Source organism: Artemia sp. Qi Xiang Cuo, chromosome 1, assembly GCF_049724085.1.
Source record: "Artemia sp. Qi Xiang Cuo chromosome 1, ASM4972408v1, whole genome shotgun sequence".
NCBI classification, from domain to species: domain Eukaryota; kingdom Metazoa; phylum Arthropoda; class Branchiopoda; order Anostraca; family Artemiidae; genus Artemia; species Artemia sp. Qi Xiang Cuo.
Window position 1 is genome coordinate 85028728 of NC_142794.1, and position 15327 is coordinate 85044054.

At 36.7% G+C, this 15327-nt stretch overlaps 1 protein-coding gene across 1 annotated transcript in view; it reads right to left on the bottom strand.

Annotated features, from left to right (window-relative positions):
- Nucleotides 1-15327, bottom strand: part of LOC148956840 (meteorin-like protein) — a 74200-nt gene that overhangs the window by 31810 nt on the left and 27063 nt on the right. Inside the window, exons 3-4 of the mRNA XM_089087501.1 lie at nt 13716-13845; nt 9665-9905 (exon numbers count right to left, since the gene is read on the bottom strand). Coding sequence (XP_088943627.1) covers nt 9665-9905; nt 13716-13845 — 371 coding nt within the window. The remainder of the gene's footprint in view (nt 1-9664; nt 9906-13715; nt 13846-15327) is intronic.

A 15327-nucleotide genomic window follows, 5' to 3' on the forward strand; every position in this document is an offset into this window, starting at 1 on the left:
TACGTATTTAATATATGCGATGCTTTACACACACCCCTTAATTTGCAAATATATAGCCCAAATTTGTTTCTAAACTATTATATTTTCATCATATTTTGCTTGATTTCATTAGCATTAACCAAACTTCACTTCTCGAGAGTGTATATATAACCGACAAGTACCTCATTTCGTTAAAGCTGAATTCAAACGCTTCCTCAGCTAGACAAAACTATTTGGGTAAAATGATTTTCGACCGATCATAATCGTCCTTTTTTACAAGTAATTTATGACTCATCTAAAACCATTTTGTTTAAACGAGGATAAGACACGCCTAGGAACGGAAAAAGACCACTTTCCAGCAAAAGACAAACGATAAAACGAAGTCGGTCGATTTGTTGCACTTCTTACTATGCAAGGGTATCAGTTATCTTTAGTCCTTCAACAGCTGTGGAAATATCTCGGCCCCGAGCACGAATTAGAACGAAGCGTCTGACTGAACAGAAATTTTTTGAGTTTCAGCTGTGTTGGAGTACTGGCACTTTGAGAACGTGAAAAATAGGCATGCCCTACTTTGATACTGGATTTGAATAAAAACGGAAATTATTCGCCAAAATCTGTTCTTACCCTGGAGATAATAGGCCATAACTCAGAAATCATGGCAGATAGAAAGGTTCTGACTGCGCCACCGGACTCGCCATGTCAAGATTACGGGAGATCCAACCATAATTGAAAATTGAATTTTGAGGTATACACTGGGCAGCCAATATTTTGTCCTCAGCGGGACTAGACCCGATAAACTTTAGCATAAGTTTAGTGAAAATGACATTCAGCCAAGGAGTCCCCCCCAAGACAACTTATTTCTTTTTTTGAGCTACTTTGCAGCACATACTGCTTCTAGAAACTTTTACATATGAGACTTGGGTACTTGCGTATTATACGCCACTCAAGTTTACGCTGTGTAAAACTCGAGAACAAACCATTTTCTTCGTTAGTTTCTTCCAGCTTAGCGCGGGACAAGACAAAGAGAAGTGACAGAATAGATGGGAAATATATAGTTTGGGCTATATATTTGCACATTAGGGGGGGGAAGTATTTGGATAGTTTGACGTTAGAAAACAATTCTTACTTCATATTATGCAAAATAAGTATACCTAACACATTTTGCATGCAGACCCGCTACACTATGCCCCCCCCTAATATGCAAATATATTGCCCAATTTTTTTTCTAAAGTTAGTACCAAATTTTGTGATATTTCACTAGGATTGAGCGTCAACGAAACAGTTTCTAATTAAATGAAGCACTTGAGTGGCGTATAATACACAAGAAATGATAATTTTTAAGATACAAAAACCTATATATCAGAACCCGGCACATACAACATGAATATCTGACCCCAGTATATATGCTATGAAAAATTAGGCAGGTAACCTGGATATCAATCTGGAACTAGCCTGAAACTAATCTTGCAGAAGCAACATCATTCCAAGTCTTGCATAACCACCCTGTATGATCGACGCTTCACCAACAGCAGCACCTAATTCAAGATCAGTAAGATTATGATAAACAGTGTACTCTGTGTTATGCCTAATTGCTCCACCCTTCCCCCTTGTGTATGTGCTTCACTTATCTAATGTATATGGTTTGTTTATGTCAATGTTTATATGGTTTGTTTATTCCCTTTTATATGCGTCATTTTCAAGGACTTTGTCGTAAGGAGAAAAGGAAAGGCAATAGTAGAACAAAGAATAAAATGGGGAGGCAAAACTTTCCTGGACTTAGATTATGCTGATGATTTAAGCATCCTAGATGAAAATCTGGGCAAAATGAATGAATTTTTAGAGGTTTTGCGAGTTAAGGGTGCTAGAATAGGTTTGAAAATTAATGTAAAGAAGACTAAGTCACTAAGGCTAGGAATAAGTGAGGATGAAAAGGTGACTTTGGCTTACGTAGAAATTGATCAGGTGGACAGCTTCACTTACCTTGGTAGTATTATTAGTAAAGACGGTGGGAACAGTGAATATATTACAAGTAGAATAGCGGAGGCTTAGGGTGTTTTTTTCACAGTCGAAGAAAGTTTGGAAGAATACGAAGATAAGTCTGCAAACCAAGATTAGAATATTGGAAGCTACAGTGATGACAGTGGTCAAATACGGTTTGAAGAATGGGCGCTCCGAAAAGCGGATGAAGATTTGCTAGATGTTTTCCAGAGAAATTCCCTAGAGATCGTTCTGGGTATCCGGCTGACTGACCATATTTCAAACAGTAGGCTGTACGAAAAGCATGGTTCAATCCCACCTTCCAGGGCTATAGCGAGAGAAAGGTTGAGATGGCTAGTGCACGTTGTGTGGATGGAGGATGACAGATTGGCAAAGATTGTCCTTTTCGGTCAACCGTCTAAGACTAAACGGAAAACACCTCGTCCGCAGTTGGGGTCGGAGGAAGTCATAAAGAAAGATTTAAGGGAATTTGGAAGTTCCTGGGAGGGTGTAAAGAGGGAGGCTTTGAATAAATTGGACTAGAGGAGGGCGTGCATAGGTGTGTTGGTCTCAGGTGGTTTGTTGATGTGGTGAGTTGTTAGTAGTAAGTAGTAGCAGCAGTAGTAGTGTTATCTTGTTTTGTAACAACAATGTAAAGCTCACTATTACTGTTTTTATCTAGTAAAAGAATAGATAATAGTGATTTCTCTTTTCGACGATACCTCCCTGATTGCAAGAATACAACCAGAACAACACTGACATACAAATAAACACATCCTGATTATCAACCCTCCCTATACGAGAATAATCCCTGAACACCCTGCGAGAAAATCAGGCTTACACGTAAGCCTCCAAACATGATGTCCTGAAAAATGCCGTTTTAGAATAAATATGACAAATTTATTCAGCAAAAGGATAATATCATATACCTAAAATGCCTCTAAAATTCCGGCGTCAAACACAGCTTGACATTCCCTTTTGAAAGCCATTCTTTTTGGTGTTTTTAGCATGCCAAATTAAAAGACACCCCAGTGACAAGAAAAATGTAGCCGTAATAAAATAATACAAGTTTTTTGTTTAGATTTATGCAAATCTGTTCCTCGCGCCAGACAAAAGCTATAGCTTAAAATTTTTTGATGCCTTGGCTTTAAAAGTTGAAAAGAAACTTTCAAGAAGTCCTTTCTAACCACCTTTTTATTCAATGAACAAATACACATAAAAGCCAAAAGATAAAATTTGAATTGCACTCAAATAACAAAACACGAAAGGAAACTTTTGCTTTTTCATCTTTAAAATTCTAGGTAACTGGACAGAATTTAAATGTGATAAAAATATGAAATTTCAGATTATAACGCTTCAGGCCCTTCAACCAAAGAAATAATCTGGTTCCATTCTTTTTACAGATTTGTTTGCTTTCCTCCAACGAAAGTCAAGGGGTACCATAATTTATATCATTGGTATGTACAGCTTCGTTTCACCATCTCGGCATAAGACCAATCGGTTCTACATCTCCCAATACAAAAAAATTAGAAAAAAGGAGATATATAGAAAAGAGATGCATAACTCAAAGCGTGATATTAGATTTTATAACCTAGTGCCGAGGGATCGGTACCCTGGCAGTTTTTTTTAAACTCTTTTGCAAAACAACAGTAATAAGATTAAAACGTTATATCATAGTGCAGAAAATAAATGTATGTATATAATCACATTATAGTAAAAAGATTTAAAAAACCCGTTTTGGTATTTTTATTGCAAAAATTGAACCCCCCCCCCTCATTCTGAGAATAACCTATTTTGTATCTTTATTAAAAAAAACTGAATAAATCCCCCCCCCCCTATATCTTCGTGAATTGGTGTATCTGAACTATGCAAAGAAAAGACAATCTTACTTTACTAAAAATCTAGTCCAAAACAACAATATGTTGAGTTGAATAATCTATATATATATATATATATATATATATATATATATATATATATATATATATATATATATATATATATATATATATATATATATTATACATATATATACATATATATATATATATATATATATATATATATATATATATATATATATATATATATATATATATATATATATAGGTGTCGTTATCAACTGACTAGGCAAGCTCTGATAAGAGTCGCATTCACTTCCTATGTCAATTAAAGAAAAAACCAAAGATTTTTAATAATAAGCAAACAAACTTTAGAAAATTGATTAAAAACACGCGTCGGACATAGAAAGATCATTGCAAAAATTGAAGGGTTAAGTCAAAATTTGTATTTCATCTTATTAAAAACCTTGAACTCTACTCAACAGTCAAGGATCGTCACTTGAATCCTGATTCTCTTCCACCTCAAAAGCAAAGAAATATCTGGTGAAGTGCAACTTTTACTTTTTCTTGGCTAAGAAGGGGGAACGCCCTTACCGTAATGTAAGGGTCAAAGACAAACAAGCCAAGCTAGATTGGCAAACCTTTCAAGTCAATTTGTGTCGCGTGCTAAAGAGATCGACTTAAATCCATGGGCTAATGCCAACCGCTAATTACCATCACACACACAGACACGCACACGGGTAGATACCCGAAGATTACTAAATATATTTTATATTCATGCCAAAGCTTTGTATGAGAATTGTCATGTATAAAAACTTAATGCATTTCAAATCAATTGCGTCTACCAGGTGTTGGATGACGAAAAAAGCCAATCTCAAACTGACATCAAAGAGATAAATAAATGAAAATACATCTATCTTGCTTTTGTAAAGGCATCTAAAAATGGAGGGGAAGAGAAAACAGTAAAAGTAAGAGAATAAGATCATAAGTTTTCCAGTTAACTACGTATTTAATTTACCAGAAATTACAAATTGCCCCCTTGGTCTTTGAAAATTTTTACTTGGGATATAAAAATGCCTCTGAGGTTAGAGGATCGATGCAACGTTGAGAGAAACTAATGCAAAAGAACCAGTTTTACAAGGGTTAGCATTAAATCGTTTCTTAGCCGTTCAGATGCACTAAGTCCACTCGATAGAGTCAACTCTGACCAACTCTTCTGTTGATGAGTTATGTCATTCCTGCTATACTAATTCGAGAACGTACATTTTGTATACACATTTCTAATCTGGTTCCAGTATATTCTTTTTTTCAATTTACAGCCCTTTTTCCTGCTAGTTCTGATAAGTCTTGGCAGCTGGAAAGATTTACTTAGTATCATACCTGGAACACCAAATTTGTGGCCTGCAAGACAGAGGCAGGCCACCAGGTAGAAATAACGAAGTATGAGAAGCTAATAAGTGAGGAAACTTTAGTTCATCCCTTAGAAAAAAAAAACGCATTAAGTTCTGCTTGTATTTATTTTACTTAGCTCTTTTTTAGTTTTGCTTTTCATTGGCCCCAAGATGAAAGGATCAGTCTTTAACCCCCGACGCTCCAACACATTTTCAAGCTCTTTAATTCTTTAAATATTTCACGATTCTTTAAATACATCATTCCCGTTCTATCGGGAAAGGAGGGAGAGAGGGTCAGGAATTTCTCTTGGGGAGAAGATCTCCTCAAGAGAAATTCCTACCCGTGCATCGGGAGACGTTTATCTAAAAGCTGTTTACAAAATTTGATTTCCCGTAAACTACGAACATAGCGTATACATCCTTTTTATTCACCCAAGGGCTATACATGACATTAAAGGGGGGCTAGGGATGAAATTTTCAAAAAAGAACGAACAAAAAACGAACATAAAATTAGCGGTTCTATCCCTCTCGGCTTAATCACTATACACTGGCAATGATAAAACCCGTTTTGTGACGTCTTAACTGTTATAGAACAGGCAATGATAGCAAGGTTTTCATTGCGTATACGATATTAAACTGTGGTTTTTTGGATTTTAGGGGGAGAAAGGTACTTAGGTTAGGTTACGTATTTAATATATGCAATGCTTTACCCAACATCCCTCCCCCCCTAATGTGCAAATATATAGCCCAAATTTGTTTCTAAACTATTATATATTCATCCTATTTTATTTTATTTCATTAGCATTAACCAAACTTGACTTTTTAGAGAGGACCGGATAATGGGATAGTACCAAATTAGCAATCTAACGCGTCTCTCTTTGTGTCCCGCAAGTCTCCTTCTGGAGGGCCGCTACTCTAAACCTTTACCCAACTTTCATTCTTCATAACAGGGATTTTCAACCCTTATAAGACTGGCATCCCTTTGAATTTTGAACAAATTTTGCACCCATTTTACAACAAACTATATATTTTATTTTGTTTTATCGAGAAATGTTTGTACTTGCCGTCGAAGGGGAATCTAATTTGTCTAACTTCCCTAATTTAGTTTTACCGATATTTAGAGTTCATCAGAGGCGGCCTTACTGGTGCGTGGGGCCACTGCATGGGCCTGAAGTCGTGGTCATAATTTAGCACAAGCAATAATAATGTAACCTGCAGCGGGAGTGGTAACAATGTGATTCCTAGGGTTCAGCTAAAGAAACGAAAGAAAAGGACATTTATCTGCTAACCAGGGCCATAAGGCCTTGTGAGGGTCTTTCTGGAAACCCCGACCGTACATTACACGGCATTTCTGTGAGGCCCCTCGCGAAGTTTCAAAATCACTCACGGGATTGTAATTCGTAAAATATTAGGCCCTGTTAGCGCCAGGCCCGGTGCAGTTTCATCATTTGCCACTCCCACGGGCCGGCACTGGAGTCTATTAATATCTCTTACACCTAAATCAAACACATCCACCCTCTTTTGCAAACTCATTTCAATTTCAGCTCATTACAAACTTTCAGCCATTTGGGCAAGAAACACAAGACAACTGAACAGGGAAAGAGTGAATTGGACAAATAAGGAGTCGAAAAGGAGCCGCCTTTTCTTGCTCTCTATCATTCCTTATCATATCAGATTCTTACAGAACCCACAAGATCTGCTGCACGCGATCAATAGCTTTGTCAACGTTACCTCGACTTTCCCGCTTGTCTTTGAAAATGATGCAAATACAACAATAATAAGTAATAACAGAAAAAAGGCGTTTATTAGTATAAAGCTGAGCAAAGAAGTAGATTATTCCATTTCTGGGATTAAAGGCATATTTTTGAGCCAAGGTAGGAATATAAATAAAACATAACAATAAAATGGAATCTTCAAAACTAAAATTGAAAAATTTAAACCAAAGTACGAGAATCATACTTCAACGAAGTTCAGCACTGACCAGAGGCGGATCATTCGAGCTTTGGGGTGGGTGTGTGTGTGTGTGTGTGTGTGTGTGTAAAAATATGGGCACTTGCTCCGGGCACAGAATTTCAAATATATAATCTAAAAATTTTTAATCATTTTGCAATTTAGAAATTTATTTTTAGTAAAACAATTTAGAGAGCGCAGTTGGCAGTAAGTTTAAGGAAATTGAATCCAAAATTTTTATTTTTCTATATCTTTTCCCATGTAAAGTAAGAAAAGTCAGATTTAAATAACTGAAAAATTTCGTTCATAAATAAAAATTTTCTTAATAAATGAAAAATTTGCTAAAACTTGGCCTGAAAATTCTTGGGAGACAGGGGAAGGGCGCTAATCAGGATTTTGTCCAGGGCGCAAGAGAGGCCAGAACCTCACTGACCAGAACTGACTTTTATTGTAAGTTATATTAATATACGTAGCTCACTGAGGACGGCCCTTAAATATAGAGCCGAAAAATTCTTGTTGTTATTTTTATGTGGTTGTGTAACCTTTCACTCAACCAATTCAAACATTCAGTTGTCATTTTCACAGTCCTTGGTACTTTTAAGTAGCAATTAAACGCGTCATCTAAAAAGTATATCTTAAAAGAGGGGCTTCAAATGCAAAGCAAAGATTTCTAACAGTGCCTAAAACTTTAAAAATTTCAAAAAACACCAAAGCCTTCCCAGTTATTCCTTAAATAATGACATTTTCATGTTTTACAAGCCAGTCTTTATCTGGATCTCTGCCTCTTTTTTTTGTCTCCTGCTATTCACGGAACGCAAATGAAGCGCTAGAGAATACAAATTGAGAGCCTTTAAAACTGCCACATTTTCCTCCATCATCTGTTTCAGGTTGGAAGGTTTGTATCTTCATTCCACTGAGACTAAAGGAGGCCTACCATATGTTCTTAGCAACCAAAGAAATCTTGGCCTACTGGTCATTCCAGAACAATGGACAATAAATACAAAAGGCAAAATTGACACCCATAATTAAGGACAGAAAACCACAAAGGTTAATAGGCCCCGGCTTGAATAGATAGCCTGCCGGGAGAAGTGTGCAAGTCTGAAAGAGTGCTCTGTCATTACTATATTCACCTCCATTTTCTTTAAACAACCCATCCAACTAAAAAGCAACTGTAACGGAGTGATCCTAATTATAGACTAATAAGAGCTCAAATTTAAATGCTTCCACCATTGGAAGCAAATACAAAAACGGAAGTTTCAAAATTGCTATTTCTTTCATAATTTATTACCATGTATTTTCAGAAACAATCCATAGCAAATTATTAAAGGGCTATAGGTTCGAAATTCATTATAAGAAAAGAAAAGTGGACACGGCCTTCATTTGAAATCAAAACTGATTTTATATCCTTTTGACACGGCATTATCTGATTTCATAGATTAAAAAAAGAAAAAAGTTTTGAACAACCGGGATTTCAAGTTGTGAATTCTAATATGCAAATGACGGAACATATTATGTTCTAGACATTTAGAGGATTATCTTGCGTTCTCCAATCGATATAATAGAAGGATCGATAACCCCATTTGTCATACTTTCAGCGGTAACTAACTTAGCAAAGACTGCAAAGGAAGGGGGGCTCCCTCCAAGATGTGAATTGAACAAGAACTTCGCCACTGGATTTATTTTTTATTTGAAAACCCTTCCGTGTGTTTTTCAGGTGCTAGAGTCACCTCTTCATATATGGCCTTGACTAATGGTTCACTCACAAGTTGATCACTGATTCTAGCGCTTTTTTATATGAAATATACTCTGGGTAGCGGTGATGTTATATCATGCCGAAATATTCGACAAAATACAGTGTGTCAAAATAAAAATTTGAAAGCTAATGCTCAGTTATTACAGTTGGCAAGATTTAAACCCTTATATGCCAAACTATATAGCCTAAAACTGGCCCCATCTTCTTAAGAAATCCCTGATACATACCCCTAAGGTTTATACCTGCGTACATCAACTTATAAGAAACGGTATTTTATCCAATTTTTTTTTTATTATAAGAATTTACGACCAAATTTCCCATCCAAAAAGAGAAACTCCCCCTTCCCCCTGGAGATAAGTTCCAGCAACTAGCTGCGCAAATGTTATCTCCATTGAAAGCAAAACACTCTTTTATTCAACCTTAAATGCTGAAAAAACTGCTAAAATAATTTATTTCATTAGTGTTTTCCCTATTATCCGTTTAAATCCCCATACTGCCACAGATGAAGGATGAGCGGAAATTTCCATCTAAAAAAACCGAAGATGTTTCTTCTCTCCTATTTCTGACTCAGCGAATTTAATGTAACATATGTTTACATTAATTATTGCAATCACTTTTCCTCAACTAGTGCTGTCTTAAGCATTCGACTTCAACATTGTGAATTTCAATTTCAGAAACATGACTAATTTATCATTAAGAACCATTGAGAAAGAAAATAAAATATTGTTGGTAAAATAAATAAAGCTAGAAAAAAGAAGAAATAATTAACATACCTTCCCATAGGTCTAGAGAATTGGAACCCTGCCTGACTACTTGCAAATCATACTGAACGTTTAACGTCGAAACACTTGACTGCGTAGGACCTGCTTCAATATAGATAGCAGCTGATCCACTATTACTGGCAAAACAATGAATCTTTCGACCATTCTCCTTATTTATCAGTGGTAAAAGCTTCTTTGAACTTTGTAAAAGTATCTGAATGTCACCAATAGGGCCAATAACTTTCAAACATCCCTGAAAGGAAAACAAACATAAAATGCTATATCCTCCTCAACGTAGTGATCAATTGCAGTCCAAAGTAGACACGTACACAGGGGGGAGAGGTGGGCGGTTTGGATCCTCCTCTTTGGGCCGAGGAAGTAAAAACTATAGTTTATGCTTGCAAATACAGGAAAGTTGGATCGTCAATCCCACATGCTGCATCTCACATAAAGACCTTGAAGAAACTTGTTGAGTTATGAGTGTGATCAGAAATGGAAATCTTCAATCAAAAATGATTCTTGTCAAACATCAATACTTTGGGAAAAAAGAAACACTTTGAAAGCGAATAAACCAACTCAATTTAGCAAAGTTCACGCAATAAAATGTATATAACTTAAGGAGATACTTTTTACTATGCAGTTCATGCTTCAAACCCGACAGCAATTGATTTCGTCGCAGTTTTTCCACCAATCTCTAATTTCAAGGTCTGAATGAACTTGTATAGACGGAGCTTTGATTTTCATTCCTATCATTGTGTTGTTAACTTAAAGGCAATGTTAGTGGCCATTAGCTCTGTTCCCGAATATTCCTAAATTGAAATCTATACTTTCAGTGTTTAGTAGATTTTTGGTAAAAATCGTTTTATAAATAATTGTTAGATATTTTAAGCAATTTTAGCTAAAAATAGAGAGGGTTGACTTTCGACTCCACCAGCTCCGTTATGGCCACAAATAAAATTACCCATGAGCCCAACCCTTTAGGAGGAGCCCGGTCAAAGGGTTTCTACACGAAGGAGAGGGAGTTAAAATTATGAAGAAACGTGTATGTTAGTTTTCATCCTAAGGTTTTTTAAATTCTAGAATTTTTCAGAATTCAACAGGGAAATATCAGGAGCCAGTTTATTTGAGACTGCTTTTTCACAAATATATTATATAAGGTGCCAAACAGTAATTTTTGTTCGTTTCGAGTTTTAATTTTGCTCTTTACTTTCATCAGAAAAGCTTTGCTTTTGAAAATTTATTTAAACAAAGAGAACTATAGATGTACTTCAAAGAAGAACGTCAGAAGTTCACGCAAACTCAAGCCATTCAAGGATCTTTTTTCCGAGGAGGGGGTTAAAAACAAGATAAAAAACACCTAAAAATGGAAACTAAAATACACACACTTTTTCGTAATTCTTTGACTAAGTTTTTAAGAAAAGCGATCATTAGAAATGAATGGGCGGGGTCTAGGCGTTTACCCTCCCGGAAAATGCCCCACCCCCGCGGCTGGTTGGTCTCCAATCACTTTCAACTTATAAAAAAGTACTAGAAGTCTCAATTTCTGATCGAACCAGCATCCTCCAAAGTTTCTACGACCTCACCTACGACCAAGGAGGTGAGGATGAGGAAAGGGCTTTTCCCCTCTTATACGGTATAAATTCTGTTCATTTTGGAGCTAATGTTACCCTTTATCATAATAACAACGTAGACCAGAAATACTCCCAGAAACCAAGAGGGATTAAGTAACAATTTCATATTTTTGATGAGTTAAAAAATTACCCCCCCCCAAAAAAAAAAAAATTCCTGGACACGGCCCTGGGGGTTATACATCAATTTCTACCTCCAATCTTCACTCGTAACTTCCTTAGAATTAACTCTGTATTTATCTGAAGGCTCAATGACAGTTGGGATGTTTTGGTATTAAAATGCACCCTTTGAGGTATTTTGCTCCATCCCTAACTAGCTGAAATATTTTTAAGGTCTAAACAAATCCCTCTGTCTTAGGTAAATTCCCCGTTGTTTTGCAAATCCAAACATTTGCATATTAGGGTTTTAAACCTCTACAACGGGGTTCTCTGATTGTTTTATAGTGAAGGAAGGAGGGAGATGCCTCAAAGGGTCATTTCAATACCAAAAAAATTCCGACTCTCATTGAGCCTTCAGATAAATACAGCATTAGTTCTAAGAGAGAGACAAGGGCAGGGTGGAGGCACAAATTAATATAGAATCCCCAGCGCCGTATCCATGACTTTTAAGGGGGGGGGGGGGGGTAAAAATGAATAACAAATCTGAAATTGATATTTTATACCTCCCGATTTCTGGGAATATTTCTGTTCTACGCTGTTATTATGGAAGTAAAGAGTAGCATGAAACCGCAAAATGGTCAGAATTTACTCCGTATAGGAGGGGGACTGCCCCTTCCTCATCCCCACCTCCACCTCATGGTTGGAGAATTTTCTGAAAGGACTCATTAAGTCAAGAATTGAGTTTCTAGTCCACGCGGCGGAGGGGGGGGGTGTGAATGCCAGCTCCGGAATGGGCGCTACACAGAATACATATTTAAAAAAAAATTACCTGATACAAGATTCAAACGTAGTTTTCTACGGTCAGAGCCAATTGTTCTAACCGCTACACTATCAACCATGAGCTGCATAATAGTGTTTGTTTTATAATGTTCGATTTCCCAATCATCCGTTTATTACGTGCTAGAAATTTGACGGGTACTCTTCTATTAAACAGACTCTTTTATACAGTGCTAGTTTGGTTAATGCTAATGAAATAAAATAAAATAGGATGACTATATAATAGTTTAGAAACAAATTTGGGCTATATATTTACACATTAGGGGGGTTGGGGGGTAAAGCATAGCATATATTATTACGTAACCTAACCTAGGTACCTCCCCCCCCCTAAACCACCAACAACAACAGTTTCAATATTGTATACGCAATGAAAACCACGCTACATTGTACTGCTCTATAGCGGTGTCTTGTTTTATCCCGTCAAAAACGGGTTTTTCGTGACTGGTTTCCATTGCAGTATATAAAATAGTCCGTTTAGTACAGGAGTACCGAAATGTATAACAATAAGATAACCTTGATCACAAAGCTCATCACTGCTCATTTTTGCCCTTTTATGCTCTTTTCATCCATAAATCCACAAAAGTACGTTGATATGATCTAGAGCTTTGAATTGTGCCTCTAAATATCCCTATTGGATGCTGCGCAGGGGGTAACTCCCTAGTTTTTCCCCAGCCTATATTTTGCAAAAACCTCTTGTTGGAGTATTTTCATCGGAAATAACCCGTTTTTGATATTTTCATTAAAAAATTGAGAAAAAAATTGCACCACCCCTGGATACAACAAATATATTTGCCCCCTCCCTCTATATGAATCCTATAGCCCTATAGGATGCAAATTGTAGTTTTAATTGATAAGAGAAAGGGTGATCGATCCTCCAACGACGTAACATGTCGCCCAAATCCTCATGTCACAAAATCAAAAATTCTATAAGACTGAAGGTTCGAATTTCTGACTCACCAGTCCAGTTCCTGAAACTGGTGGTTTCTGTCCCATTTTTTTGGACTGGCAGCATAGAAAGCGGGCTGGTGGACCACATTCGCCCTCCTAATTTAAGGCCGCTCAAGTACATCTGCTGAAAAAGCAGTAAATTCGTGTCTACAAAAAAGACATGAAAAACAAATTTTCTAATAAAACTTCTGGTCTTATAAAAAAAAGATAAAAACATGCTAAGGCGTACAAAAATCTTGGCATTTTTACTCGAATTAAATTATATTGCTAATCCCCTCGTGCACGCCCTATTGCACCCCCCCCCCAAAAAAAAACAAAACTATACGGAGTTCTATTCATCCTAAAATGAAGATACAAGTCCGACCCTTCAGGGAGGGGGGGTCTTCAGGCGAATCTCAGGGGATACAATTTCTCCTATGCTTCTTTTATGAAAACCCTGATAGTTATTTGGTGATGACTACTGAATTGTTAGAGGTATTTATTTTTAATTCTACCCCACCCCCATTCGAAGCTTGCTGCAAAAAGGGGGATTTTTTGTAACAGATATTTACCTTAAAATCCTTGGAGCCATTTCCAATTTTCAAGTGCACTCGAATAGTCCCCTTCGGTCGTCTCCAAGCTATTGTGCCTTGGCTGCATTTAAAGTATAAACTTCGAACTTCATCGCCGATTTTCGAACCACTAAAAGATAAATCAATGACTTATTTAAAGTGATCTAAAAGAGAGTAAACTAAACAAATGTAAATCATGAGATGTGGCATATACATATCTTAATGCCAGATGGCCCTATTCCCTTTTGGGAGGGATCTAACATATTCTGAGGAAAAGGGAACTTTTCTAGCCATTATCCGATCACAGAATGGATGTCGCCATTTCTCACCTGATTTAGTCCCTGGCTGCGGGGCTGCAAATTTGTTTACACCTCTCTTCTTCCTAACCTCTATCCAATTAATCTCTGTGCAGACATAAAACATAAAAACTTTTACAAATTCCGTAAATAATAACAAAAATAAAGATTCGGACTTTTAAAATTTGACAGGAAATTTCCATAAATTGCAAAGTAGCGGGCAGAAGGTAAAAGCATAGAAGTATTTCTTAGAGGCCCGCTTTCAGACACATATATGGACATTGAAAGTATGTCAATTAAGCTAATATGGAAAGCCTTTACGTCACGGCGACGGCACTTTTTCTTATCTTCTCCGTAAACTCTCTATCTAGGATCGTTTACAAGAAAAACAGAACCGGCTTATTTCCACGCTAAATGTCAACAAATTATGATTATCTTCAACCGCCATTGACGCCACACTAATGCATAAAAACTTATCAACTGGAGGCAAAAGCTTACATCATCTTCGCATCTCTCATCCGTCTTTAATATTCCCCACAACCTTTTTTTTTCAATATTCCCATCAACAGAGCAAGCAGAAACACATCTGTGAACATTAAACTCAAGTTTGTGATGACATAGTGAAGAGAACCATATTCCCACGAAGACGGCTTACACAATCAATGAAAAAAAGAAGATAAAATGTTTGACAAATATCAGCACCTTTAAATTCATATCTAGAAAAGGGGGTTCACGTCCATCCTCAAAAGAATAAAAATCAAGATGTCCACCAAATTTAGACAAATATGTATGACAAATAGGCAAGAACATATTTCAGTTCAGGTACTGCAGTGTCCAGAAAATTAAAATTTTAATTTAAAACGAACAGAAATTATTCCGTATATGAAAGGGGCTGTGCCATCCTCAACGCCTCGCTCTTTACGCTAAAGTTTTTATTGTTTAAAAAAAAAGAGTTGTGAGAGAGTCAAACTTTAGCGTAAAGAGCGAGGCGTTGAGGAGGGCACAGCCCCTTTCATATACGGAATAATTTCTGTTCGTTTTAAGATTTAATGTCGCTCCTTACTCTCAGTTTAAAAAACTTTTTTTTATTTAAAGGCTGCGAAAGCGGGGGGTTTGGGGGCGGCAGCCCCCCAACTGTGCCTCCTAATCCCTGTACGTTTTAAGGTTCGACCTTGTAACTCAGCCTCTTTAACTCTTTAGAAAACGTAGTTTTTTTCAAATAATTCATGATATACAATTGGCTCAATTCCACGAAAAACTGAGGAATATCTAATTTTAAGAGCCATACCAAAACTTCTCACAATGGGAATCACATC